At 48.7% G+C, this 27,906-nt stretch overlaps 1 protein-coding gene across 1 annotated transcript; it reads right to left on the bottom strand.

Moving 5' to 3' along the window:
- Window positions 1-14: 14 nt before the first annotated feature.
- LOC142819709 (uncharacterized) lies at window positions 15-27,906 on the bottom strand. The gene is made up of 8 exons (XM_075908277.2): window positions 27,768-27,906; window positions 17,873-17,949; window positions 14,322-14,675; window positions 13,289-13,627; window positions 12,254-12,429; window positions 11,035-11,140; window positions 9,577-10,242; window positions 15-1,696 (listed from the first exon to the last, which is right to left on the bottom strand). Exons 2-8 carry the CDS (start codon window positions 17,928-17,930, stop codon window positions 498-500), a joined length of 2,898 nt encoding a protein of 965 aa, XP_075764392.2. The 5' UTR covers window positions 17,931-17,949; window positions 27,768-27,906; the 3' UTR covers window positions 15-497.

The following is a 27,906-nucleotide window of genomic DNA, read 5'->3' as shown; positions in this document are numbered from 1 at the left end:
TATATATACATACACATATACACACACACACACACACACAAATTTATTTATTTATTTTTTGTTTGTTTGTTTGTTTGGAAAAAGCGGTACTTTATTTTTAAAAAGTTGGAAAACACTGCATTAATCAATACCATACTACAGCTTGTTCATACACACCTGCATGCTTTACCCTCATAGACAACAAGAGAACCAACTTCCTAGAGAACAGGGCAAGAACAGTGACACCAATTCCCAGGTGGTGGGAAGAAGCACTCATCATGGTCCTCCAGTGCTTGGTCTTCACAAATGCAGTGCAAATGTTCTTTCCTCCCACACTTTTGTACATTTACCATGTTCCAGAACTTCTATGTTTGTGGCAGCAACTAAACAAATTCCTGTTCCTGCAGGTGCAATCCAACCTTCTAACTCTTTTTTTAAATCCTATTTTACATGATCGAGCTGGTAGGTAATAGTCCTGAGGCCTTCCAGTACGGCTACAGAAAAAGGCAAAGTTTGGGCTAACTGACTTTCTTTGAGACTCTTGCTGGAGCTGGAATCTCGTGATCCCAAGCTTTCTTTTGCACATTTTTAGCATCTTCTGCAGCATCTTCCAAAAATGAATCCAAGACTCTGTAAGAAGCCTTGTAAGTAAGCCCCGCATTTACGACCATGCCAATCACAGGTACCCACAAAAAGAAGGAACCAGCTAATGCCAAAGCAACAGTGGCCAGTAATGTGATTACAAAAGCCTGGTTTATCTCTTCAGCCAGTCGTGTTTTTACAATAGCTCTTTCCAGTTCCTCTGTGGATTTCTGTGATCGCTTTGAGAGTCTGGAGAAGGAATCTCTATCCAAACCAAAGTTCTTGCTGTAACTCCTCGTGTTTTTTACTAAGACAGCAACATTGCAAGCAGCAGAGACACCGGGAATAGGAACAAGGGCTCCAACACATGCTGCAGCGGCTACCCGCCAAATCCCCTCCTTCAGGACTTCTTTCTTCTTTTCTATGATTTTGTTGGAGTAGCTGGGCAGGGCAAGAAGAAGAGCGTGATTTTTCTCACTGGAGAGCTCTTCCATCAGAGTCTCCTGCAGCAGGTGAAAATCATACCTGGCTAAATACCTGTTGGAGATGAGGAAAATCTCAGGGTTCTTCACCCCCTCTTCCTGCAGGCACTCCCAGCAGTATTCTCGGATCTCCTGCAGGATCGCCTCTTCATTGTAGCTGGATGGCCGGCGTCGTGCGGCACACTGCAAATCCACATCCGTTTTGGAGCGCACAAAATAGCACTTCTTCCCCATCCTCTGGATCTCCCTGGCCAGGGCGAAGTGACTGAGTCGGAACCGTTCGGAGACAATGACAATGAAGATGTCATAGCAGCTGAAATTCACCTGCTGGAGGTAGCTCCCTGCCTCAAACATTGGGCCCCCTATCAACCGCAGTTTCCATATGGTCACATTAGGGTGTGTAGGAAATGCATACGGCACTGGCTTTGGTGAAATTTCTACAACTCCGGTCACTGCGGCATTCTCATCTTCATCATCCAGGCCACGGATGGCATTGATGAATGATGACCTCCCAGAGCCGCACTCACCGATCACGGCGATGTTGAGAGCAGCATTTTCTGAGTATGTCCAAGTTTTCCTCAGAACAACAGCCATAGCTTTTGATCTTCCAGCTATCACAATAGCATCAATGGCATTTTTTTCTGCTTCAGAAGAAAGTCATCTCTGTCATTGTTCCTGTATGTGTAACAGAGAGCAGATTTATTATTATTATTATTATTATTACAAGTTGCACCTCTCTAGTCCAGTGCCCTCAGGACCTGACTGGTGCTGAACCAGAAAATTTGCTGGACCATGGGAGGTCGATATTCTCTAGCAGCATGACCAACATTTCCACTGCTCACTGGGCTCTGGGAAGACTCTTTGGGGGTAAATTAGAGCTGAATAACAGCACAGAACCCTGAGGCTGTAGCCTCGTGGCTACAATAACAAATATTATGGGACCACGGGAAACGTGGCCACACCTGTGAAAAGTGGACATCCAGCTAACTCAAACCATGTCAGACCACTCTTTTGACCCTGAGAGAGTGGCTCTGCAGCTACAGAGAGAGACAAGCATGTCTCTCCCTCCCTCCAAGAAAAGACTTTCTTCTCTTTCTGTAAGTAGGGTAAAGTTTAGATAAATCCATTAGGTTTTATTGTTTTATGGTTTGGGTATGGGATCTGTGGTCTGTGCACTTTTTAAAAGATGTTTGGCTTTTTCTTTCTAACTAAGTTCTAGGCCTATGGAGTTTCTCCATGAGCATATTCTGTTACTTTTCCATCTAGTCATTATGCGTGCAACAGGAATATTGTGGTGATAATAAAAGCTTTCTCTTTTCTTTTTATTAACCTGGCATTGGTTAATGGTGTGTCCTCCTTTGTACTTTAGGGCTGAGATTTCCCAAGTGATCTCTTCCCTGGCTTATTTCTTAATATTTGGGTGGTGGCAGCGGAAATTTTATTCCCAAAATCTAGGGTTTTAAGATTTTGAGGGGAAGTTTTATACCAAAGCCTGGTAGATAAGGTTTTGGGGTACACTTGCTGGCCCCCACTTCTGCATTTATCGTGCCAGAGTGGGGAAGGAGCCATGACAGTAGTGATGGCTGTTTTATTGCCTCTCCCCTCTTTTTATTTTGTTACAGAAAAAGGGGAGCTGGGAAAATAGAAAGGATCACACTAAAAATTAAACCATTTCCCGGGGGAGGGGGAGGGGAGTTTGTTTGACAATTTCATTAAAAAAATAAAAAACTATTTAAAATGCATGTACATTTTCATTTTAGAAAAATGGCCTGTTTTGATTAAAATGTTGTGTATTGAAATACATTGGCCAATGCTATGTGTAACATTGTTTTATAGCGAATTTACTAATGCTGTAAGGTTTTGAGTTACAGTATTTATGCTTAGTCTAAGGCCTCTAACTCAACCAGAGTTATTTAAAAGACCTTTGTGAACACAAGAATGCAAGGCATCTTTTCAAAAAACTCATAGCTTTCTTAATGCCGGTTCTCTGTGTGCCCTGAATTTAGTAATGAGTTGACTTTACTGCTTGTACCCTGTATCACATTTTAAAGTTTATCTCTTTTAAAACAAAATATTCTATGCTAAAAAAAATGCATGGCTGACAATATTTTTACTTGGTAGGAAAAGTAACATGTTTTTATAATTCAAACACAGCTGAAGAGATTTGTCTTAAAGATAAGAAATCTGTCACTTGTCACGGATCATTTCAGCACCCCCAACATTCAGAATGTCACAAAGGTCTGACAAAAGGAAAGTAGAGTGGAAAGAATCATGCAACGTGACACTTTTGAGCATGAAAACCTTAGAACGATGCTTTTGCAAACTTTTTAGGCAGCACTTCCCTTTCCAAATAATGTTATTTATGCATACTTCCTGCTGAGAAACAGTCACAGTGTAGCTATGGGTAAGTTGCCAAACCTTACTAAACAAAATATGCTGTCTGGTATTACAGGATTTTTCTTACATACCCGTGACGAGACTTCCATACCCCTGTCTGAAAACCACTGAGGATCTGGCCCTAAGTTTCTGGTGCTCTTGAAAATGTTACCCATGGCGAACACAGGAATATTGTACTCACATGGCACACGCAACTCTGCACACACGATTATTTTGACATCATCTTGCCTGGATCCAGTCCCTGAGGCTCAGGGGGCCCTCAGCATTGGGAGCCTGCACTAGTACTCTAGCTCCCCGCCTCTCCATTGTGGGGCTGGAGCCCACAAAATCTACTAGCCTGGACCCCCTAGGCTCTGGTGTGCGGGGGTAATGTGGGGAGAGTCTGTCTCTTTCTCTGTCGGGGGCCACGTCAGAGAGGGGTTTGGTTTGGGGTTTTTTTTTTTGCTTCTCACTTGTTGCAGCACCCAACTGATTTTTCTGTGGCTTAGTGGCCCCCGATCCAGAAAAAGTTCCCTGCCCCCACTTTAGAACCACAAAATCCATACAGTGGGTTCATACTCGGCAGCCATTTTAAGGGCCACATAGCCATTTTAAACAAGCCTTCAACTTTTAAGCAAACAACAGCAAGTGACAAAATACAGCACCAGAATAATTTAAAAAGGCACAAACCAGAGGAGATTGTCTTACCTTCCAGTCTTAAATATTCATACAGTCTGAGCTCCGGGGAGAAGTCAAGCAAAGAACACGACATTGCTTTTCTTTTTCTGTCCTTCCTGTCCGTGCCTTTCGGAGTCAGAGTGGAAGTGAAAGCAACAAGCGTCAGGACAAACTACCACGTAATAAAGTCCTGAGCACAGGTCTGAATGCATAGTCCCTAGTTACAGCAGCAAGGCACAAAGCCAGATACTTGAATGGTACAAAAAGGCTGGACAAAAATGCCTGACTGACCTTAAGCAGAGTCGGGTTTTGAGAAAAGCAGGTTTGGTTGGATTGTTGTAAAAATCCTCTGAAAAGATTTCCTGCAGCAGCCTGGAATTTAACCAAATCAGATATCATAGGATAGGCAGGGTTGGGCCCAGTGTACAGACAGATCTCACGGAAACACATAAGCCTTGAACACAAGTGGGACAGGTGATTCCTCTGGGGTGCACTGTAATTGCAATGGCAGCTCCCACCCCACTTAACCATCCAGGAGTCCTGGCTTCTGGCTTGTGCCTTGCTCTAACCACTAGACCCCACTCCCCTGCCAGAGTTGGCAACATAACCCAGGTGTCCTGTCTCCCAGCAGTGGCATCATTTAAGGAATCTGGGATGGTCTCTTGCTCCTTCTTGTGGGTTTCAGGATCAGCTGCTCCAAGAAGCAGCCGTTTAAGTTGTCAAGAAACTTTCTCTCTGACTCCCATCGTGAGGTGACGTGAACCCAGTTATTGTGGGGAAAGCAGAAAATGATTTTTTAAAATATTTATAGGCGCTCTACCCTCCCTGAGCATTTCTGTCACTGTTGCCATCCTGGTCGATGACATTCTGCTGTCTGTAGTGAGAACGTGGAATTACTATCCCTAGAGAGTCTACAGGACACTTCGGTTCATTTAAGATTTTTGCTTCATTTGATTCGGTTTTCGTTCCCATTATCGTGACCTTCCCCCACGAGCACGACCTGTTCTGTCCTTCCAATACAGAGTACCCTGCTGTTTGTGTCCCATTGATCGCCCTCCCTCTGCCAAGGGTCTGTGGTGCCTGTTATCTTGAGCTCCTCATTCAGTACGAGGCCCTCTAGTTCACCCTGCTAAGTATTTGGACTTCTAGCCTTCACCTATAATGTGACAAGGCTCCAACCTTGTTTTGGTGGGTCCTGCACCTCCAGGCAGATTATGCTGGCCTCAGAAGCTCACAGCAGAGCCGACAGTCACTGCGGGACCTGGGGCAAGGGGTGAGAGGGTCTGGCTCCACATCCCAAGAAGGGGTGGGACTGAGGATAATCAGCCCTTAGCCCACCTGTACCACAGCACACGGGCCACCCTCCAACCCTGAGTGCTGCGTGGAGCTGGCGCATCCATAGGAATTCAAAGGGGCCCATTATCTACTCTATAAAGGAGAATGTTTGTACCTTTGTGCTCTAATAACTTGGACACTGTAAGAGCTACCGCAACCAAACTTTGCATGGGATCACCTTTCCTCCAGGAGAAGGGTTTAAGGTACTTTTGGACCCAATTGGGCCTGATCTCAACCTGTAAAAATCAAAAATAACCCACCATGCTGTGCTGCAGGGGCAGCCCCGCCCACCCTAGGTCACTTGCCTACCACCTACGGCCCCCAGCACCGTCCGGAACTCACCCCACCCCACCCCACACGCACAATGGCTCGAGCACCCGCCCTGCCCCCCGCGGCTACGATCACCAGGTAGTCTAAACAAAAATACCGGACACATTTGATCAGGATCAGGGGGTTGGGGCGGGAGAGGAACCGGCTGGTAGGGGAGCAGAGCTGGCCAGGAGGAAGGGGGGGCAGGAAGCAGAGCTGGCGGGGGGAGGTGAGGGGCAGCGGGGCTGGCCTGGGGAGATTGGAGTGTGGGGGCGGCTGGCAGGAGCGGGGCAGGCCAGGGGAAAACGGGAGGGAGCGGCTGGCAGGAAGCTGGGCTGGGAAGGGGGAGAGGGAGCGAATCTGCTGGTGGGAAGCGGGACCAAGCAATGCTGGGTAACTCCAGCTAGTGGGATCTAACTGAATGGGATACTTTCATTTCTCATCAAACCCTCCTGTCTTTTCTTTTCCCTCTTCCCCTCCTTACTAGGACACAGACAATCCCCATTAATAGACTGTCCCCTGAGGGATGTCTCTGTCCGATCCATGTGCTCTTCCACACCCGTTGGCTTTCCCTCAGCCCTTTGTTTAAAAGCTCAACGACTTTTTTAATGTTAAGTGCCAGTAGTCTGATTCCATGTTCATTTTTGTGGAGCCCAACTTTACTGCATAGGCTGCCCCTTTCCTCAAAATTATCCCAGCTCCTAATAAATCGAATCCCCTTCTCCTGACACTCTTGTCTCATTCATGCACTAAGACCCTGCCGTTCTGTCGACCTAATTTGCCTGCTCATGTAACTGGAAACATTTCAGAGAATGTTACCATGGGGGTCCTTGACTTCCGCCTAGCAGCCTAAATTTCAGGACCTCTCTTCTATATTCCAGTGTCACTATTACCAACGTGTACCATGATCACCAGCTCCTCCCCAGCACTATGCATAAGTCTGTCTAGATGTCTTGCAAGATCCGCAACCTTCGCACCAGGCAGGCAAGTCACCATACGGTTCTCCGGTCATCACAAATCTATCTATCTACATTTCTAATGATCAAATCTGCCATTACTAATGCCTGTCTCTTCCCTACCTCAGCAAGGGTATGTCTACACTACCCTCCTAGTTCGAACTAGGAGGGTAATGTATGCATACCGCACTTGCTAATGAAGCCCGGGATTTGAATTTCCCGGGCTTCATTAGCATAAGCGGGGAGCCGCCATTTTTAAATCCCCGCTGCTTCGAACCCCGTGTAGCGCGGCTACACGGGGCTCGAACTAGGTAGTTCGGACTAGGGTGCCTATTCCGAACTACCGGTACACCTCGTTTCACGAGGAGTACCGGTAGTTCGGAATAGGACCCTAGTCCGAACTACCTAGTTCGAGCCCCGTGTAGCCGCGCTACACGGGGTTCGAAGCAGCGGGGATTTAAAAATGGCGGCTCCCCGCTTATGCTAATGAAGCCCGGGAAATTCAAATCCCGGGCTTCATTAGCAAGTGCGGTATGCATACATTACCCCGCTAGTTCGAACTAGCGGGGTAGTGTAGACATACCCCCAGAGATCCTCATCTTGAAGGAGGGTCCCAACTATGGGAGCGTTTCCCTCTGCTCCAGTTGACTGTTCTCCTTCCCTGAGCCTTTCACCCTCCTTAACAGCACAGGGGCTGTCTGACCGGAGGTGGGAGAGTTCTACAGTGTCCCAGAAAAACCTCAGCTACGTATTTCTTTGCCGGTCTTAGCTCCCTCAATTCAGCCACGTTGGCCTCCAAAGCCCTGTATGCTGGGGTGGGAAATTTTTGACCAGGGGACACTTCAGAACATTTTTAAGTGGCCCCGGGCTGCCCTGGAAGGGGTGGGGTCGCAGGCAGAAAGGGCGGGGCCAGAACTTCAGTACTTCCCCACCCACAAACTCTGATTGGTCTGGGGGTGGTGGAGAGCGTGAAGTCTTTGCCCCAACCCCTCCCACAGAGACAACCGCCAGATGTTCTGACCCAGCTGATGATTCCCTCTAGGTGCCTGCGCCCCTGGTGGTAGGAGAAGACTTTGCATGCTCCACCCCTCTTTCCAGCCAATCAGAGCTTGGCTGGGGGCACATGAAGAAGTCTCCTCCCACTCTGCCCCCTACCTGCAAGAAGTGTGTGACATTTCGAAGCACTGCAGGGTGGGAGCGGGGCGGGAGGAGACTTTGGGTGCTCCCCCCCCCAAGATCTGATTGGCCTGGGGGGCAGGGGAGTGGCAGGGCCTCTGTGGACCCCATCAGCCTGCTTGGTGGGCCAGCTCCAGCCTGCAGTGGCCCTTTTGCCCACCCCTGCCATACATGGTCTCGCAGGGCCAGGAGCTCCTTGCAGCAAATGAACAATAGGCCCCTCCGGCCATAGGGCAGAGAATCACACAAGCTGTGCACGTGGGCTCTGAGCGCTGCACCAGCTCTGACCAGACTGTCACAAGGTTCACTCGGTTCTCAGGGGCGCCCCCTTAGCCGAGTGTACCTGCCTGCCCCCTGTTGCCTCCTGCTGTGGGACTGAGCAGTGTCCTGCCACGGAGCACATCCTCCCCCTCTCATCGGGCTACTGTGCTTCAGCTCCTTCCTCGAGGTGCCTCAGAACAATCAACCCTCTTTCCCCCAGGGCCACCCATCGCTCCAGGGTCCCAGCCTAGGGTCCCTGGAAATAGCAGCTGTCTGTTCAGTCAGCATCTGCTTCTCTTCTAATGCCCTGGGCCAGTTCTCCAGGGCCCTGCATCGACTTCTATGGGCTTTGCCCAGATAAAGTCCCAGCACCCGACAACGGGCTTCTTCTCGTGCCCTCTGGTTCCTGGCAGCACCATGCTGGCCATGGCTCTGGCCCAGCAGCTCTCGTTATACTAGTGTGCTGGGCCCTGATTGGCTGCTTCTCATGCAGCCGCTCCCAGGAGCTCGAAAGACTTCTCCACTGCTCTTTTTTCTGAGGTGGGGTCACAAAGCCTGCAGCAGAGAGCCCGGGGTCCCATCCCACCCTGTCACACCCAGGCAGTAGGCTCCAATCGAACTGCCCAATAAGACCACAAGACTTGGTTTAATAATAAAAGCACCTGGCAGGTTTAATGCTGATGAAGAACAGTGCTAATGCCCCAATGCAATGGTTAACAGCAGGACCACTCAACACGCGGCCCGCAGGTGGGATCCTTTGAACATGGGAACATGCTCCACAGCGGCGAGGCATCTCCTAGGCGGGGTGAGCACTGACAGATCCAAATGGATGGGCCTGCTGAAACAGACGGGTACGGGGTGTCGGTGTTTCTAGCCCTCAGGGAGGAGGTGCCGGGAGCGCTGGGGCATAGCGGGAAGTGCTGGCTGTTCAGCCTTCTGGGCAGAGCAAGAGAGATGCTGACTGGCACACACTGGCCACGATAACCAGGCCACATTATGGCAATAAGTTACACACAAAGTAAATTTACAACATGCATCCAGAGCCTATACAGCTAGGCTGGCTGGGGCTCGTCAGTCCTGACACAAGCATGTCATTTGGCCTCTGTGGTGAAGGATCCAGGTGTGGCCGTTGGCCTCCCAACAGACACTCAAGCAATTCAGTGCATTAAAAACCAGGACACTCTCTCCCCAATGTGCATTTCAGTGCCCAGATTTCCTTTCTTGTAGCTTTTGAAAGCTGTTCCTTAGTGCCAGGCACAAAATGCAAATAGTCTCAAGGCACAAGGGGCCATGGCCAGGCAAGAGACAGGTCTCTGTTACCTTGGAGGGGGTCCTTTCAGACGGGAAGAATTTCACTTCCTGATGTTTTGGTGTTAGGACAGGTCCTGATTTCCAGTAGGGATACAAACCTCCTAATGGAGCCAGTTCAAGTGTCTAGTCACAGCCAAGAACTTTCTCTAGGCAAGGAAAATCATGTTGGTCGTGATCAATGCAAGAAAGGAGAAAAAGCTGCGGTTTATGGACCTTCCCCTCTGTCAGGCTGTCTATGCAGGTCTTCCGGACTTCCTCCAGGATTCCTTCTTTCTTACTTTGGCTATTGAACAGGTTCAAGTCCACCTTGGAGCGCACAAAATAAATCATCTTCTTCATTTGTTGGATCTCCCAGGCAAGGCTGGCATGGAGGGGTGTGAAGTAGTCAGAGGAGAAGAGAAGGAACACATCATACTTGCTCATATCAATGTCATTCTGTAGTAAAAATTTTCCCAGTGTGATTCCTGGCATGTCCCAGAGTGTAAAGTTTGGGTGTCTGGGATGCTCATAACCCTTCGTGTCCCGTGTTGTGTTAATCACCCCAGTCTGGGCAGCATCAGCATCATCGTCCAACCAGCCGCAGATTGTGTTGATGAAGGAGGACTTCCCAGAGCCCGTCTCTCCCAGGAGAGCGATATTACACGTAGTGTGTGCTGGTGACTCCTGAGAACCTGAAGATGAGTCTGAAAGGTCTCTTGTTCCACCAGCAGCCCCCAGTTCCTCACCACCATTCTCAGGGAGATCGGCACTGTCTGCATCAGGACTCAGGAGCTGTTCCTTGGACCCCTGGGCACAGTCTTCAAAAAGGAGGAGAAACGGTTTGGTTATGGTTTGATTTTAAAGTTACTGGATGAATAGTAAACTCTCTGCACGTGATACAGGCTTCGGCATCGTTCTCTGGGACGGGGCGACTGATGACGGGGAAGCATGGGGGGGTGCCAGCTACATGACCAATCCCCCAACCTGGGGAAGGGCCAGGACAGCCCCCCCATCCACTCCAGACCCTGCCTCTCTCTGCGCCTTCTCTGCCCCTTGTTCTACCTTACCCCACCTCTTCCCCCAACACCCTCCCTCCAGTGATGTGCCCTGGGGGACTAAAGCAACAGGCCAGTGCTGGCAGCTGGGATCTGCCCCCCTCTCCCCGCCCTCACTGGCAGTGATGGAGGAAGAGGAGCAACTTGGATCCACTTTGCTCCACTTCCCGTCGGTAAGAGCCGGGAGAGAACACACTGTGCTGCCTTCCAGCCAGCAGGACAATGCCTAGGCATGTACCAATATCTCACATTGAGGGGACATTTCTTGCAAAGCTCATATGCATGTTGCTGACTAGCTGGAGCCCGGAAGCCTGTTACTCGAGAAGCATGTTGAGAAGGGGCCAGAGAAGAGCCACGAGCAACAAACATTGGAGAAAGGGCTCTTCACTCAAGCAAGGGAAGGGCTGACCATCTAGCAGCCGGGAGCTGAAGCTAGACAGATTGCGGCTGGAATTAAGGCATCATTGTTTAGCAGTGAGGGGAATTCACCACTGGACTAATTGACGTGGGGCTCATGCTGGAATCTCCACCTTCTGACAGACAGAATTATTTTACCTTCTTCACTGGGGTTCAGCAGCCTCGTTTCATGGTCCCCTGCTTCAGAGCTGCTCTGGATGCTCCCACAGGTTTCACATCTTGGATCTCCATTCCCAGCTGGCCTCTAGAAAAGATTCACATTTGGAGAGGAAGAAAAGTGCTTAGTGGGAGGAATTAAAGACTATTTCTATGGCTGGGAGTGTGAGGGGGGGAGCTCAGGACGGAGAGTGTGACCAACACTCCCCAGAGCTGGCTCCTTGGGCTGGCCAGGGAGCAGTGACTGCACTGCCTGGCTGCCAGGTCCTCAGGGCTGGCCAGGGCGTGGCAATGGCACTGTCTGGCCACTGCATCCCCAGAGCTGGCGGGTGCACAGCTGTGCTGTCTAAGCACTGGGGCTGCAGCCTGGTTGCGCTGAGGCTGCACTACCAGGAGGCTGTGGGTACTGGCTTGCACCCACCGGAGCTGGGACCTCTTCGGATGCGCTGCCCATGCCCAGCACTGTCATGGGAGCCTTACCAACATACAGTGACCAGCAGCAGCCACAGCTGCATCCCCAGACGGCCCGTCGGTTCCTGGTGCATCGCACCAGGCCGCACCAGCTTACTTTGCCCTTCGGCCCTGTTCACAGCTGCACTTTTTATGGCAAAACATTTGTCCATATGTTTTAAAACCGAATTTCTGGGACAGCCCCACAGCAGGAAATCAATGGGAGAAACTCTCCTGTCACCTTCCCTTACTCCTCACGACTCTAAGGTGTATTGGGATCTGACAGGGGTGCCATCAGGATTTGATCTAGTGGGTCCTTACTAGACCCGCTCAATCAAACGCTGAAAACTCGATCTACAGAGGGTCATTTTTCCCCTAAGTGTAGCCAAGGCCTAATACACAGAAGAGCAGATCTCCACAATCTGTTCTAGGAGAATAAAGCAGGGGCAGTTGGAGCCAGCGACTGAGGGTGGATGCAGAGAGAGGCTAATGTGTGAGAAGGTGACTGCTACTCGGCAGCAGATGTCTGTGAGCTCCAGGGGCAAGATGGCCCACCTGTAAACTAGCACCAGTCTGGTTGTGACTGGAAAGGGGAGGCTGTGCTGTGCGGTGGAGCTTGTTGCAGTGAGTCTCAGAGCGCGGGTCTGCGGCGCTGCAAACAGCTGTGCTGATGTAGCAGCTCAGACTTCCCCCCCCCCCCCCCCCCCACACACACACACACAGCAGGAAATCCAAATGTCTGGAGAGTTACCTGGGGCCTGCCATCAGGCGAGTGCTGGACTGTGTTGTATTGTCCTGATGGCGGGGTTGCTAAGGGTGTTCTCAGAATGGAAGGGTGACCTCGCATCCGCGCTACACATAGGCCAACACACACTAGAAGAACACGAAGCAGAAGCAGAAGCCATAGGAGGCGGCCATTCTCAGGCGCTGCGAGAGACCAGAGATTCCCAAGGGAACATTTTAAAATCCTTCCCTTTGACCTAAGCAAGCGGCTCTGCAGCCTCCTCACATCAGAGAACACAACGCCCAGCTTGGCCAATGGGATATCCCCGCCCCCCGGATCTCCCTCTCAGCCACGCTCTCCATTCTCCCCACACTCAGCCCCCACCCCCTCTCTCCCTGCCTGGCCCCCTGCACCCCCATCGCTGCCTCCCCCCCTTCCCTGTCCTCTGTCAGCCAGCCCCCCGTCTCCTCCCAGACCCTGTCAGAGGTCCAGAGGGGCCCTGCTTTTGAGGCCCCAGCCAGAATAAAAATAAAAAATGACGAGACCTGTCAACAAAATGAGGCACCAACAAAGGGGTGAGACGTAATTTGAATATTTACGTATTTAACCAATTCTTTTTTTAGCCTTTTTCTGTGCAAGACAAATGAACCAAGGTCTAAATTTGAGGGCCCCCCCTTGAGGCCCAGGCCCAATGGCCCTCCTGATCACCCCCATTGGCCCTGACTCCTCCCTCACCCTGTTCCCACCCTTTCACCCAGCCCTCCATTCCCACTGCCCCCTTGCCCAGCCCCATCCCTCCCTCACCCAGTCCCCCCACCCTCTCCTCTTCCGGCTCCATCTGCTCTGGCCTTTGTGCAGCCCCATCCACCCTCCCGTTCCCCTCCCCCAACTCAGGTGCTATTTAGGGCTGCACAACATCCCGGTACCTCTCTGAGCTGCCCCAGCCTCTGCCCTGCGCAGTTATGGCTAGTTCACAACTCACTAGTACGTCTGAGCGGCTCAGAGCGTCCTGGTGGCCAAGCTTTGGGGCTGTGCTGCACCATGGAGGAGGGGCTGCCTTACCTTCCTGCACGGACAGTCGGATCCGCACTGAAAACCTGCCCTGTTCCAGCTTGACGTGGCAGGTGTAGAAGCCCTCGTCTGCCAGACAGACCTTCCTCAGTCTGAGGGACGCGTTCCCCTCGGGGAATCTCTCTGGATACAGCTGGGTCCGGCCCCTGAAAGCCTCCGCCTGGCTTTCCAGCTGGTCCCACTGAGAAAAATAGCTATGAACTAGGAGCTCGGGTCCCTTCTTCCAGGTGATGTTCAGCAACCGGTGGTTGGACACTGGGCCAATGGAGCAGTTCAGGGTGACGTCCTCCCCAGCCTGAGCACGGATGGTCTCCTCTGCCACAGCCTCCCCTTAGAGAGAAGCAAATTGGGATTATTCATCCCAGCCCCAGACTCGCTTTTTGCAAAAAGTTTTTGTTTAATTTCTCTGAAACCTTCCATGGCCACAATACACCGAACACCTCACTCTTCACACACACAACAGTGCACACCCCCACACACAGCCTGTGCACAGATTTTCCATCATCGAAGAAGAATTTGCAGCACATTATTTATCTGTACCTGCGTTCCCCTCCCCCCCATTCTTATTTGCATGCCGGCCCCCAAAGGAGCAGCCCCTGCCCACAGGGGCTTATCTGTTAACCAGAACCAGGAAGCATTTCCCATTTAAAGTGATGCACGGAGCCCAGTTACTCTCGTTAAACAAGAGCATGTCAGTTCTCATGCAGACAGCACACACAATTATTTTCTCGTTATTTTCTCTTCCAGCACAAGTGGGGCTGGGCGAGGTGGCTTGGCAGGCTGGCTCCTGAGAGCGGCCCAGCACCGCACCTCGTCTTACAATGGGCTGTGTCCAACAGGCACCATCTGAGTTGAATTATGCAGCACTGCCAATGATTTACCCCCCAGCCTTGCCAAGAGGAGAATCACACAGCCTCTGACACAGCCATGGGATCCCAGGGCCAGGGTCTCGACAGGGCGAGTCCGCGCTGGGGAATGGAAGCTCGTCAGAGGCAAGAAAAGTGCCCAGGCACCGCCAACGTACTGATCACAAAGAGGGACATCGTCCTGGAAGATGACTGGAGTTCAGATTCGACAGAGCAGCGGTAGGATCCCTCATCCTGCATGCAGACACTACGGAGTCTCAGGGACGCATTTCCTTCCGGGAATTGCTCTGGAAAAAGCTTTGTGCGGCCCTGGTAGCCCTTGTCCTGTTTGTACAGTCGGTCCATGCCCCAGTAGTATTGGTGAACCAGGAGAGCTGGTCCATTGTCGCTTTCCTTCAGCCAGGTGATGTTCAAGCGCTGAAACCTGACCCCAGGTATGGACAGGAAGCTGCAGTTCAGGATAACGTTCTTTCCGTACTGAGCAGTGATGGGCGACTGAGTCCCAACAACCCCTGAAAGGCAAGCAAAGGTCGGTGCTAGTCTTTTCATTTCATCCTTAGTTTCCTCTCCCCCTCATACTTATCATGTCTCATGGGAAAAACCTACCACACAGGTAAAAGTTATGTCCCGTTTCTTACGAGACACTGTGGTTACGAAGTTTGTTATTAATAAATAATATATAGTTTGAAAATCACAATATTCCTTTGTTTTAAATAGCCGTGATTAGTTGAGCCTTAGCTTCTGATTAATGGATCAGGTCAAAAATGTCTCTTCTTCCCACCATGGAAATCTAACCACATATTTTAGAAATGTGTGTCAGTCCTGCTGTTCAAGAACTCTTCCCAAACGGTAAGAGCTAGGACCACTACATTTGGTATGCAGCATCTTCTTTTCCTAGCATAAAGCAAGGTCAGGGTTTGGGTTGGACCAAATTGCTGCTTCGCCAGTCAGTCACCCAGCCTGTAACTATGCTTGGGATTCTTCCATCCCAAGGGCAGGAATCTGCACTTGTCCTTGTTGAACCTCATCAGATTTCTGTTGGCCCAAACCTCATAAGAACAAAAGAACGGCCATACTGGATCAGACCAAAAGTCCATCTAGCCAAGTAGCCTGTCTGCCGACAGTGGCCAGCACCAGGTGCCCCACAGGGGGTGGACCGAAGACAATGATCAAGCGATTTGTCTCGTGCCATCCATCTCCAGACTTTGACAAAGAGGCCAGGGACACCATTTCTATCCCCTGGCTAATAGCCATATGGACTTAACCTCCATGAATTTATCTAGGTTCTCTTTAAACTCTATTATAGTCCTAGCCTTCACAGCCTCCTCTGGCAAGGAGTTCCACAGGTTGACTACCCGCTGTGTGAAGAAGAACTTTCTTTTATTAGTTTTAAACCTGCTACCCATTAATTTCATTTGGTGACCTCTAGTTCTTATATTATGGGAACTAATGAAGAACTTTTCTTTATTCACCCTCTCTACACCACTCATGATTTTATAGACCTCTATCATATCGCCCCTCAGTCTCCTTTTTTCTAAGCTGAAAAGTCCCAGTCGCTTTAGCCTCTCTTCATATGGGGCCCGTTCCAAACCCCTAATAATTTTAATTGCCCTTTTCTGAACCCTTTCCAAGGCCAAAATATCTTTTTTGAGGTGAAGAGACCACATCTGTACACAGTATTCAAGATGTGGGCGTACCATAGTTTTATACAGGGGCATATTCTGTGTCTTATTTTCTATCCTTTTCTTAATAATTCCTAATATCATATTTGCCTTTTTGACCGCCATTACACACTGTGTAGACGTTTTCAGAGAACTATCCACGATAACTCCAAGATCTCTTTCCTGATTTGTCGTAGCCAGATTAGCCCCCATCATATTGTACGTATAGTTGGGGTTATTTTTTCCAATGTGTATTACTTTACACTTATCCACATTAAATTTCATTTGCCATTTTGTTGCCCAATCAGTGTGGTGAGATCTTCTTGAAGTTCTTCACAGTCTGCTTCTGTCCTGACTATCTTAAACAGTTCAGTGTCATCCGCAAACTTTACCACCTCACTGCTTACCCCTTTCTCTAGATCATTTATGAATAAGTTTAATAGGATTGGTCCCAGGACTGACCCTTGGGGGACACCACTAGTTACCCCTCTCCATTCTGAAAATTTACCATTTATTCCTACCCTTTGTTTCCTGTCTTTTAACCAATTCTCAATCCATGAAAGGACCTTCCTTCTTATCCCATGACAATGTAATTTACACAAGAGCTTTTGGTGAGGGACTTTGTCAAAGGCTTTCTGAAAATCCAAGTATACTATATCTACTAGATCCCCCTTGTCCGCATGTTTGTTAACCCCTTCAAAGAACTCTAACTACCATTAGTTCTTGTGGAACGAGGTTTACCGGTAGTTCGGAATAGGAAGCCTAGTCCGAACTACCTACTCCATGCAGCGTGTAGCCACGGGCACGGAGTCCGAACTAGCGGGGATTTAAAAATGGCGGCGCCCGGCAAGATGCAAATGAAGCCCAGGAAATTCAAATCCTGGTTTTCATTTGCAACTTGGGTTGCCTACATTAACCACCCTAGTTCGAATTAGGTTGGTAGTGTAGACATACCCTAAGAGATTAGTAAAACATGATTTCTCTTTACAGAAACTATGTTGACTTTTGTCCAACAAATTATGTTCTTCTACGTGCCTGACAATTTTATTCTTTACTATTTTTTCAACTAGTTTGCCTGGTACTGAAGTTAGACTTACCGGTCGGTAATTGCCAGGATCGCCTCTAGGACCCTTTTTAAATATTGGTGTCGAGTTAGCTATCTTCCAGTCATTAGGTACGGAAGTCGATTTAAAGGATAGGTTACAAACCACAGTCAATAGTTCTGCAGTTTCCCATTTGAGTTCTTTTAGAACCCTTGGATGAATGCCATCCGGTCCCGGTGATTTGTTAATGTTAAGTTTCTCTATTTGTTCCTAAACCTCCTCTAAAGACACGTCAATCCAGGACAGTTCCTCAGATTCATCACCCACAAAGGACGGTGCAGATTTGGGAATCTCCCTGACATCCTCAGCCATGAAGACTGAAGCAAAGAAATTATTTAGTTTCTCCGCAATGGCTTTATCGTCCTTGATTGCTCCTTTTGTATCTCAATCGTCTAGGGGACCCACTGGTTTTTAGCAGGCTTCCTGCTTCTAACGTACTTAAAAAACATTTTGCTATTGCTTTTTGAGTTTTCGGCTAGCTCCAATCTGTCCAGGTCACTCTGGACCCTATCCTTGCCCTCCAGCTTATCTACTTCTCTCCCCAGCTTAGTGTCATTTGTCTTGTAAATGCTTAAGATAAATTCCTTTTCAGTGACTATTCTTCTGTCTTGTCTTTCATCTGAAAAGGCCATTTTAATTCACAGTTGTAATAAAAGAATTGTTTCTCCAGCACTATCTCAGAGCGAGGGACTGTCTTCAGGGTAGGACAGAAGCCCATGGCAAAAGGCTGTGTACATGTGTGGGTGTGCGTGTGGGTGTATACATGCAAATACATGCCAGTACACCCTACTATTGCATACGCTGCAGCTGCTTTCAGGTACTATTGCTGGAGGCTGTTGATCTGATGCTTCCAGTGCCTGAATTTTCACAGGCCAACAAGCGAGGGGACAGAGGAGACACCAAATCAGTCTGCAGAGGCGCAGCAGAGCAAAACAGGATACTCACTGCTGATAGCCCACAGTGTGACCAAGCGAACCAGCCAACGGGCAGGCAACCTCATCATGCTGCAGTCAGGCTGATGTCTGCAAAAGAGAGGGCAAGATGCTCAGCACAGCTGGATTCTGCCCAGAGCATCATCAGAACTTCAAAACCGCAATTCCCAAACCTGATTGCCCTTTCTCTTGCTCTGCAGAATCAAAATCAGCAGGGCTTGTTCAGTCTACGGGATGGACCGGGAGTGGGGCAGGGCAGTGTAGTGAAGAGGCTATTCTCTGTAGGGCCCTTGCCTTATGGAGAACAGACGTTGGAAGATGTATTGTGTCTGAGGCAGGGGCTGGTAGAAAGAGGAAAGATGGCAGCTGATTGAGGAACCTGAATGCCAGCACTGGAGAGCTGGGTTCTATCCCTGCCACTGCCCCCCGAGCTGATCCAGGAAATACCCTTCTAATCCTTATATGACCGTTCTTACAGCCCTTTGGTTTGTTTGCAACCTGCTGCCTATTCAGTTCATTGGGTGATCCCTAGTTCTTGTGCTGTGAGAAGAAGTAAGTAACTTTTCTTTATTCTCTTTCTCCACGCTGGTCGTTATTTTATAGACCTCTATCCAATCCCCCCTTTGTTGTCTCTTTTCGAAGCTGAAACATCCCAGTTTTATTCTCTTCCCTCCTATAGAAGCTCTTCCGCACCCCTAATCATTGCAAGCACTGAAAAAATGTTGATTCAGAGACCTCAGTGTGCTAAATTTGGGAAATGAAAAAAAAAATGATGCACGGGGCAAAACACGATCCCATCCAATGTTCCCTCCAATCATTTCAATCCATGTGTGGAATATTGGTATGTGCACTGACACATGTGTGAATGTGCACCACAAGTAGAAAGAAAACTGAGCTGTGGGTGCCCTGCTAGTCAGCTGGGCAGCACTGGAATCTCTCCTGAGGGGCCACACAAGCGCACAGCTCGCAGGGAACACTGCCTTGAACCATGGCTGACCTGTGGCTGTGCATGGGAGGTGCACCTCTCCCCATAAATGAGGTGCCCAGATACATCCTCTCTGCTCCTATGGCTGGCCCTCCCTGCACCCCCTCTTCGCACTGTAGGCAAAATGTAATATTTTAGTGTTGGAATAAGGATATAAGTATATTGATGGCAATAAGTCCTATGAAGTGATTGGCATAAACATCCTATTTGCTTCTCTTTCATCCCGCCAGCCATGCTTCGTTATTAGCCAGTGTTTGCTATAAGGTCTTACTTCTCGTTAGCATCACAAATGGAGTTGTGCCTCTTGTCTGCATTGCACACTCAGTTGTGTAAGGTTCTTTTGTTATGCTTTGAGTGACTACGTGATCATTTCTAGCAGGTAATTCTGCCCGTAACACTATTTAACAGGAAATGCTCTGTTCAATTGTTTGCTGGGAGTGGCGGAGGAATGCCTAGGGAAGGGTAAGTGTGAAAGCCATCACACACGTCCAGATGATCAAGAAGATGTGAGAAACTTGGAGCCAGCCAGGAAGCACACGTTGTACTCAGTGCTAGAAACAAATTAGTAGAATTGACAATCATTGGAGACAGGCAGATCCCCCCACCACCCGAACAGTGAAATGTCAAATGAGAGATAATGGTGGGCAGCCTGACAATAACCATTAAAGGATAACATTGGAAAACTCTGGCCACTTAAACATTGCTGATTGCAGCATGACATTGCAAACCCACAAAGTCAGGTGGGAACATGTAAGTGTAAGAATGGGGTGATTTCCCATGGCTCTCCAGGTTCAGTCCTGCAGAGCCTCAGCACATTGGATCATGACGGACAGAGCCCAACTCCTCACTTGTGTTCAATCTAACTGGCCACTAGATTGACTCAAGCCATGACAGACCGGGAACTATAAGAACATCAGCAGGACCCATGTGCGTGAATGAATATGCTGCTTTTCATGTTTCATTTTCACTAAACACAGCGTATTGCCTTTTCCCATGTCCCTCTTACAAGCATAACACCTTAGGCACCAGTTATCTATGATCCCAACTGTACATATACAAATAGCTGGTAGCACTTTATAGACTAACAAAACATGTCGATGGGATCATGAGCTTTCTGGGCACAGCCCACTTCTTCAGATGGCCGCAGTTTTGAGTTTAGGATGTGCAGACCTAAAATAAATGGGGGGGGGGGGGGCAGGAAGGAACAAAAAGGAAGGAGATGGGAAACAATAAGCAGAGGATATGTAACTATCAAAGGGAAACCCAAACAGGCAAAACTGGTAATCTATAAGCACCTAAAGATTGCATAGTTAAAAGAAGCAGATAAGGATCATAGGATAGCAATAAGAGAGGAAGAGTACTAAACCAAGAATCTACACAGACAAAGAGATGTTACCCAAAATACACAAACCTGGAAATCCCGGACAACCCATCATCTCAGGCATTGGCACACTCACCACAGGATTATCTGGCTATATCGACTCCCTCCTCAGACCCCCTGCTACCAGCACTCCCAGCTACCTCTGTGATGCCCCTGACTTCCTGAGGAAACTTCAAAACATCAATAATCTACCCGAAAATACCAGCTAGCCCCATGGACGTAGAAGCTCTTTACACCAACATTCCACATGAAGACAGATTACAGGCCATCAGGAACACCATCCCCAATAACAGCTTGTGACGGACTGGGCCAGATCTGGGCACAGCTGAGGGCATCTGCTCAGGGAGAATTGCTCAAACTCGGGGCTCCGTACAGCCCCAGACTGGAGACCTTCCCAAACAGGCCACAAACCAGTCACACCGAGTGATTCAACTGCTGGTCTGGCCAGCCTGAAGCCTCACGAGCAAATCCCCTCTGACACTCCAGTTCCCTCCGTGTCGCAATCAGCCCCTGGCCTAACACACAGGTGAGGGGTTATAGAACCCAATCTCACCTACCCCAAACGGGTTCTTCAAGAAACCAGCCACAGTTCCCAGGTCAATTTACACTCTGGATCTTACCCACAAATCACGCTGAGCCAATCCTTTAGAATCCACGATCTAAAGGTCTATTACCAAAATAAAGAAAAGCATGAGAGTAAGGTTGTTAAAGTATCATACATTACAGGCATCGAATCACCCAGTTCTCGATACAGGCTTGTAGCAGAGATGTTGTAACTGCTGGCTTAAAAGTCTTTGGTGTACATCCCATGTCAGGATGGGTCCACAGTTCTTTCCGGCTCGTGGTTCCCTGCAAGGCTGCCTCTGGGATTAAGAGCTGAGCTGAAGACAAAAATGGAGGATGCCACATGGCATTTATATACCTCCTTGGTCTCTTCCAAGCTGGAGTGTCACATGGTCAGCGGCCAGGCCTTTAGATTCATTCCCCAGGTGTGTCTTTGGCATTTAGAGATCTATTGTCCCTGGAACCTCACTCATCAGCATAGCCACTGCGCAAACATTCCTGGCTCATTGCTCTGCCTCAGACAGAGAATTTTCCCGCATCAACACAGAGTACATATTTATAACTCCACATACAGATGATATACAAGTATACGAATAGCATATACAGAATCAGTAGAAAGTAAGCTTTCATTTGACACCTCACATGGCCCCCTTTGTACCAACGTTTGGGGCAAACACCCCCTCATGGGTGCAGCAGTGATCTGGTTGCTCCCCTTAAAATGCAGTAATGTGACACAGCTCTGCACACCTGATTACAGAGCTCTGTGCCTTTATCCTCACCCACAACTACTTCCGATTCGGGGACAATTTGTATCTTCAAATCAGCGGCACATCCATGGGCACTTGCTTGGCCCCACAATATGCCAACATCTTTATGGCTGATCTTGAACAACGTTTCCTCAGCTCTCACCCCCGAACACCCCTACTTTACTTATACTACATGGATAACATCTTCATCACATTGACCCACAGAAAAGAGACTCCTGAAGAATTTCACAAGGATTTCAACACTTCTCAATCTATTGTATACAACCAAGCCCTAAGATACAATCGGATTTGCTCTGATCCCACAGACAGAGACAAACTTCTACACAGGATCTTTATAGAGCATTCCTAACACTGAAATACCCACCTGGAGAAGTGAAACGACAGATTGATGGAGCCAAAAAAGTACCCAGACATGAACTACTTCAAGACAGACCAAAAGAGAAAATAACAAAAGTCCACTTCTTATTACCCACAGTCCACATCTCAAACCCCTCCAATCTGTAACTCAGGGGTTCCTGAACTTTTTGACACGGGGACCAGTAAATCCATTCACGAACTTTTGGAGGACCAGTAATGTTCATTTGCATATTTGCATATTCATTAATCAAATGATGAATATTCAAATAAGTTGTTTCTGGTCCTCCCAAATCTCCCAGTGCCAGCTTTAGCAAAGCTTTTGATATGGTCACCCACAATATTCTTGCCAGCAAGTTAAGGAATATGGATTGGATAAATGGGCTGTAAGACAGACAGAAAGCTGCTTAGACCAACATTTCCCAAACTTTTTATTTTAACTGGAACCCTTTTTTTTCAGTTCTGCTTTTTGCAGCCCAAAAATATAAACACATGAAAAACAAACTGAGAAAATACCAGACACATAACATGTCTGGTATTTTCTCAGGAGGTGAGTTGTATTATTACTAGATGTATCAGTTTGTAGTTTCGAACTGCCTGGCTGGTAAATGTGCTCAGGTTGCATGAGTGTGTCTACCAGCCAGATAGATCGCGACTACTCGAGGGGTTTGGGGGGGGGGGGGGGATGACAGTAGAATCCCTGTGCCAGACTAACTCGTGCTTTGTGCTTTGTGGGGGGGGGGGGGGGAGAGGGGAACAGGGTCCCACTCCCTGCAGGCCGATTCATTCCTCCCCCCTGCTCTCCTTGCTGCGCCTCTGGCCAGCCCCACTTCCCCCAACCCTCTCCCTGGTAGCCAGTTCTCCCCCGCTTCTCTTCCCAATCTCCCTTGGCCAGCCCCGCTACCTGCGTCCAGCTCTCCTGCCAGCGACCCCTTCTCCCACCCCGCCCACATCTGCCCCGGCCAGCTCCCTGCTCACACCCCCCGGCAGCCCTGCTTCCACCAGCCCCCCAATCTCCCCAGCCTGCCCTGCTTCCCCCGTCCAGTTCTGCTTCCGGTGGCCAGCTCTCCCTCCTTCGCACCCCAGAATCCCCTGGCACCTGCACCGTCCCTTAGCCCTGCACCCTCCTGGTGCCTCCCTTTGCCCTCTTTATCCCTAATACCCACCCCCTCACCAGTCTCTGCTCCATCCCCTCCTGCCCCTCTGGGCCCTCACACCTGACATTCCTCATGCCCACCCCTTCTCTCAAGCCTCCTCCCAACACCTACCCCTCCAGCCCCCAGTGCCCTTCCCCCCTCCCAGCATCACCCTGTCCCCCTCCCCCTGACACCGCCCTACCCACCCTTTCCCTCATGGTCTGCACTTGGCCCCCGGCATTTGTCTCTCCTGCACCCCTGTCCCTGGGTGCCTTCCCCTCCCAACCCCTTCTCCTTCCCTCGCCTCCGCCGCACGAGCCGGTTCCCCCCCTTCTCCTTCCGCGCTGCGGGGCCGGGTCCGCGCTCAGACCCCAGAGGCCGAACCCGGAGCCAGCCAGGCCCCGTCACGTGCCTCCCGCGGGTTCCAAACCCCCGGGCCGTGACGTCACGTCATGCCCGGGCGTCCTCCCCGCCCACGTGCAACGCCGCACACTGGCGGCAGGGATGCCCGGGGCCGAGGGGGACACTCTGGAGGCGGGGCGGGAGGATGTGCGGGGGCGGGGCCCACTCCAGGCGGAGCCAGGGAGAGACCAGCCCCGCAGAGTGCTGGGGCAGAGCCCCGGCTCATCACTCGCCGGCACTGCCGGGTGCAGGGCCCGATTCCACCAAAGGGCCGGCAGCCACCAGGCACGCTGAGGCCCGGCATTTATTTTCCACGGCCCGGTACCGGGCCGCGGACCATAGTTTGGGAAACGCTGCTGTAACCTATCTTCAAAAATGGCCCCTCACTCTCAGGCTTTGTCTACACTGCCAGCAAAATATGCAAATGAAGCACTGATTAGCATTGTTGCACTTCATTTGCATAATCTATTCAAGCTGTTTTTGTGCAAAGTGGTTTTGTACTTTGCAAAAGCCGGCAGTGTAGACAAAGCCTCACAGGCCTTGGGGGACAAGCCTATTCTCGCTTACAGATAACACGCCAACCTGAAATGAATTCTTTCCCGTTTCCGTGCTCTACAACTACATCATAAGCATCCAGGATCCCAGCCCTGCAACCAGCCATGGTGCCAACTCTGTCCAAATATCTATACAAGAGAATTCATTACTAGAGCCAACAACATAAAATACCAAATCAGACGTTCATTTAACTGCACATCCAGTAATTTGATCTATGCCATCAAATGCCTGCAATGCCCCACTGCAATATATACTGGACAAACTGGATAGTTCCTACAGGAAAAAAATCAATGGATACAAATCAGATATCTACAAAAGGAACATACAGAAACCTGTTGGGGACACGTCAGTCTACCTGGTCACACTTTAAAAGATCTCCAAGTGGCTGTCTTGTTACAGACCAATTCTATAAGCCAAATACACAGAGCGGCATTGGAATTACAATTCATCCACAAATTTAATTCTCACACCTACGCCTCAATCGAGATAATGGAGGGCTGGGACATTATCAAACAAACAATGAAGGTGCCAACATCTCTTTGTCTGGGTAGATTCTTGTGTTAGTACTCTTCCTCACCAATTGCTATCCTATGATCCTTATCTGCTTCTTTTACCTATCCAATTTTTAGGTGCTTATAGATTACCAGTTTTGCCTGTATGGTTTTCCCTTTGATATTTACATACCTTCTGCTTCTTGTTTCCTGCCCACTTCCATTTTTTTTCCTTCCCCTCCCTTCTCCCCTATTTATTCTGGGTCTGCACATCCAAAACTCAAAACTCTGGTCATCTGAAGAAGTGGGCTGTGCCTAGAAAGCTCATGATCCCATCTACACGTTTTGTTAGTCTATAAAGTGCTACCAGACCATTTGTTGGTTTTTAAGTTTATCCTGCACAGACTAACTTGGCTACCCCCTGAAGCTTCTGTACATATAAAGTGGTGGGCGCTACATTAGCTGTTACTAGTCAGGAAAGAGATATTGGGGTCACTGTGGATAATTCCCTGGAAACATCTACTAAATGTGCCACAGCAGACTAAAAAGAACACAAGAACATCAGAATGGCCATACTGGGTCAGGCCAAAGGTCCATCCAGTCAAGAATCCTGTCTGCCAATAGTGGCCAATGGCAGGTGCCTCAGAGGGAATTAACAGAACAGGGATTCGTCAAATGAACCACCACTACCACCCATACCCAGCTTCTGACAGAGGCTCAGGAGGACACAATCCCTGCCCAGCCTGGCTAATAGCCATTGATGGACCTAACCTCCATGAATTTATCTAGATTTTTTTTTTAATCCTGTTAAAGAGTCCTGGTCTTCACAACATCCTCTGGCAAGGAGTTCCACAGGTTGACTGTACATTGTATGTCATGACTGGTGTGAAAAAAGTAAATAAGGAAAAGTTATTTATTTGTTCCCATAACATAAGAACTAGGGATCACCAAATGTAATGAATAGGCAGCAGGTTTTAAACAGACCAAAGGAAGTTTTTCTTCGCATAGCACGCAGTCAACCTGTGGAACTCCTTGCCAGAGCAGGTTGTGAAGGCCAGGACTTTAACAGGGTTCAAAAAAGAGCTAAATAAATTCATGGAAGTTGGGTCCATCAATGGCTATTAGCCAGGATGGGTAGGAATGTTCCTAGACTTTGTGTGTCAGAGGCTGAAAATGAATGACAGGGGAAGGATCGCTTGAGGATTCCCTGTTCTGTTCACTCCCTCTGGGGCACCTGGCACTGGCCACTGTGGGCAGACAGGATACTGGGCTGGATGGGTCTTTGGTCTGACCCAGCCTGGCCACTCTGATGTTCTTTATTTTTCTGAATGGCAGACTCAATGCATGAGTGGGTCCAGAGTCCCGGTCTATACCGCTGCAGTGCATCCCCCATCATCTGTCAGGTAGCCCAGCACTGCCTCATTCCCCCATCACCTGCAGCTTGCGCCCTGTAACTATGAGGAGCTCAATGAGCGAAAGGCACTATTCCCAACCAGGTGTCTTGCTCAACACCCAGGCCATGCTGCTTCCCAAGAAAACCAAAAGCCAGAAGGCCAAGAGCAAAACTGAAAGTCTTGTCAGTTCAACGTCAATCCATCTTCCACTAAGCCAGCGGTTCCCAAACTTTTCCAGATGGGGACCCATTTTTTCAATTCAGGAAGACTTGGTGACCCAAGGCAATACAAAAATGGGGGGAGGAGAGGGGGCAGAGCCACCTGGGGAGACACTTGGCAACCCTTTTGACATGTGATAGAGACTCATATTTGGGTCCTGATCCATAGGTTGGGAAACCCTGCACTAAGCCATCCCAGTGCCTCATGGGGGTTGTTGTTTGGGTGCCTCAGGCCCTTTGTCCCTTATGGGACAGGCTCCACAAGGGAGCTACATTTCTCGTGTTGCATCCTGGCTGCTTAGCCACAACAGAGATCCCAACATACTATGGCAGATGTAACCCTGCCCACGGAGGAGACTGACTAGCTCACTGGAATTCCAATCGCAATTTTTGTTTCTTTTCATTTTTCTAAAATGAATATTTTTGGGAGTTGATTTTCAGTTTTTGGATTGTTTTTGTTCTCCATCCATATCCTCCTCTTCCTCCTCCTTCCCCTTTATTTTATTTTTTTTAAAAACCACCACCCAAAACACTTCTCCCTTTTACTGGGGAAAAAAGTTTTTAAAAATTAAACCCATGAAAGTTGGAAACATCTGAAAAATCCCAAACCAGAAAATCAAAACATGACATTTTTTTCTAATAAAATTGAAATCAATATGAAAATGTTCATTTTGAATTTGTTGATGAAAAAGTATTTCCCCACATTTCTAACAACATTGCATTTTCAATTAAACAAAATTTATCAGAAAAGTTTTGATTAGCTCTAAATGCATATAGTACATTATTCTAATATGGGATTTGGACCAGCCTATGGAATTATGCATCAGGGTTAGGATTCTTCCAAATTTGAGTGTAAAAGCTATACAAAAATCCTGCCATTTTCTATGCCTTACTGTGGGACTCATTCTCTTCTGTCTGGCAATCTAGTTTTGTATATCTGAGTAAAATAGAGAAATTTAGACCTGAAATAAAGTGTTAATTTTTAACAGTGAAGGAAGTTAACCGTGGGAACAATTTCCCAATATTCATGGTGGATGCTCCATTCCTGGCAATTTTAAAATCAAGATTGGATATTTTTTTCTGAGAGATTTGCTCTAGTTCAGCCAGGAATTAATTCAGGGTAGGTCTCTGGCCTGCGTTACCTAGAGCAGTGTTTCTCAAACTTTTTTTTTTTATAAAGTACACATTTAAAAAAAATATTTAAGTACCCTCTTTTTCAAAAAAAATTATAAGTACCTACGGTTTTCAGACACAATTTTTTTTCTACTATTGCAACACATATGTTTAAACAACTTAATCGTTGCCAGGCAGGCGATTAAATTGTTGGGTGTAAAAAGTACAAAAATAATAAAGCACAGTAAAACTTAAAACAAAAATTCAGTTTTCTCTACATTTCAGTTGTGCTGACGTATCCCCCAGACTTCTCTCAAGTACCCCTAAGGGTTCTCCTACCACTGGCTGAAAAACGCTGGCCTAGGGGGTCAGATTAGTTAGCCACATCGGTTCGTTCTGGTCTCGAAATCCAGGAGAAAGGCCTCCTCTCCCGGAGTCGTGTGACCCTAAATACCGAGCAGAGGCCGTGGGGAAGAGGGCTGGGTCCCTAACAGGCATCTCAGAGGGGAGCCGAGTTAGTCTGTAGCTTAAAAAACTTTAAAACTCACCGAACAGCCCGCAGCCATTTTCAAAATGCATCTTAGCGCGTCACGTTGCATCATTCATCTGCCCTGAAGGAAGCAGCAGCGAGAATCTTCGGAGAGCCCAAGCCGAGGAGAAACTCTCACCTGACCGCCCTCCCGCGGT

This window comes from Pelodiscus sinensis, chromosome 22, assembly GCF_052426305.1.
Source record: "Pelodiscus sinensis isolate ZL-2025 chromosome 22, ASM5242630v1, whole genome shotgun sequence".
In the NCBI taxonomy this organism is placed as follows: Eukaryota; Metazoa; Chordata; order Testudines; family Trionychidae; genus Pelodiscus; species Pelodiscus sinensis.
This window is presented reverse-complemented; position numbering and strand designations above follow the sequence as displayed.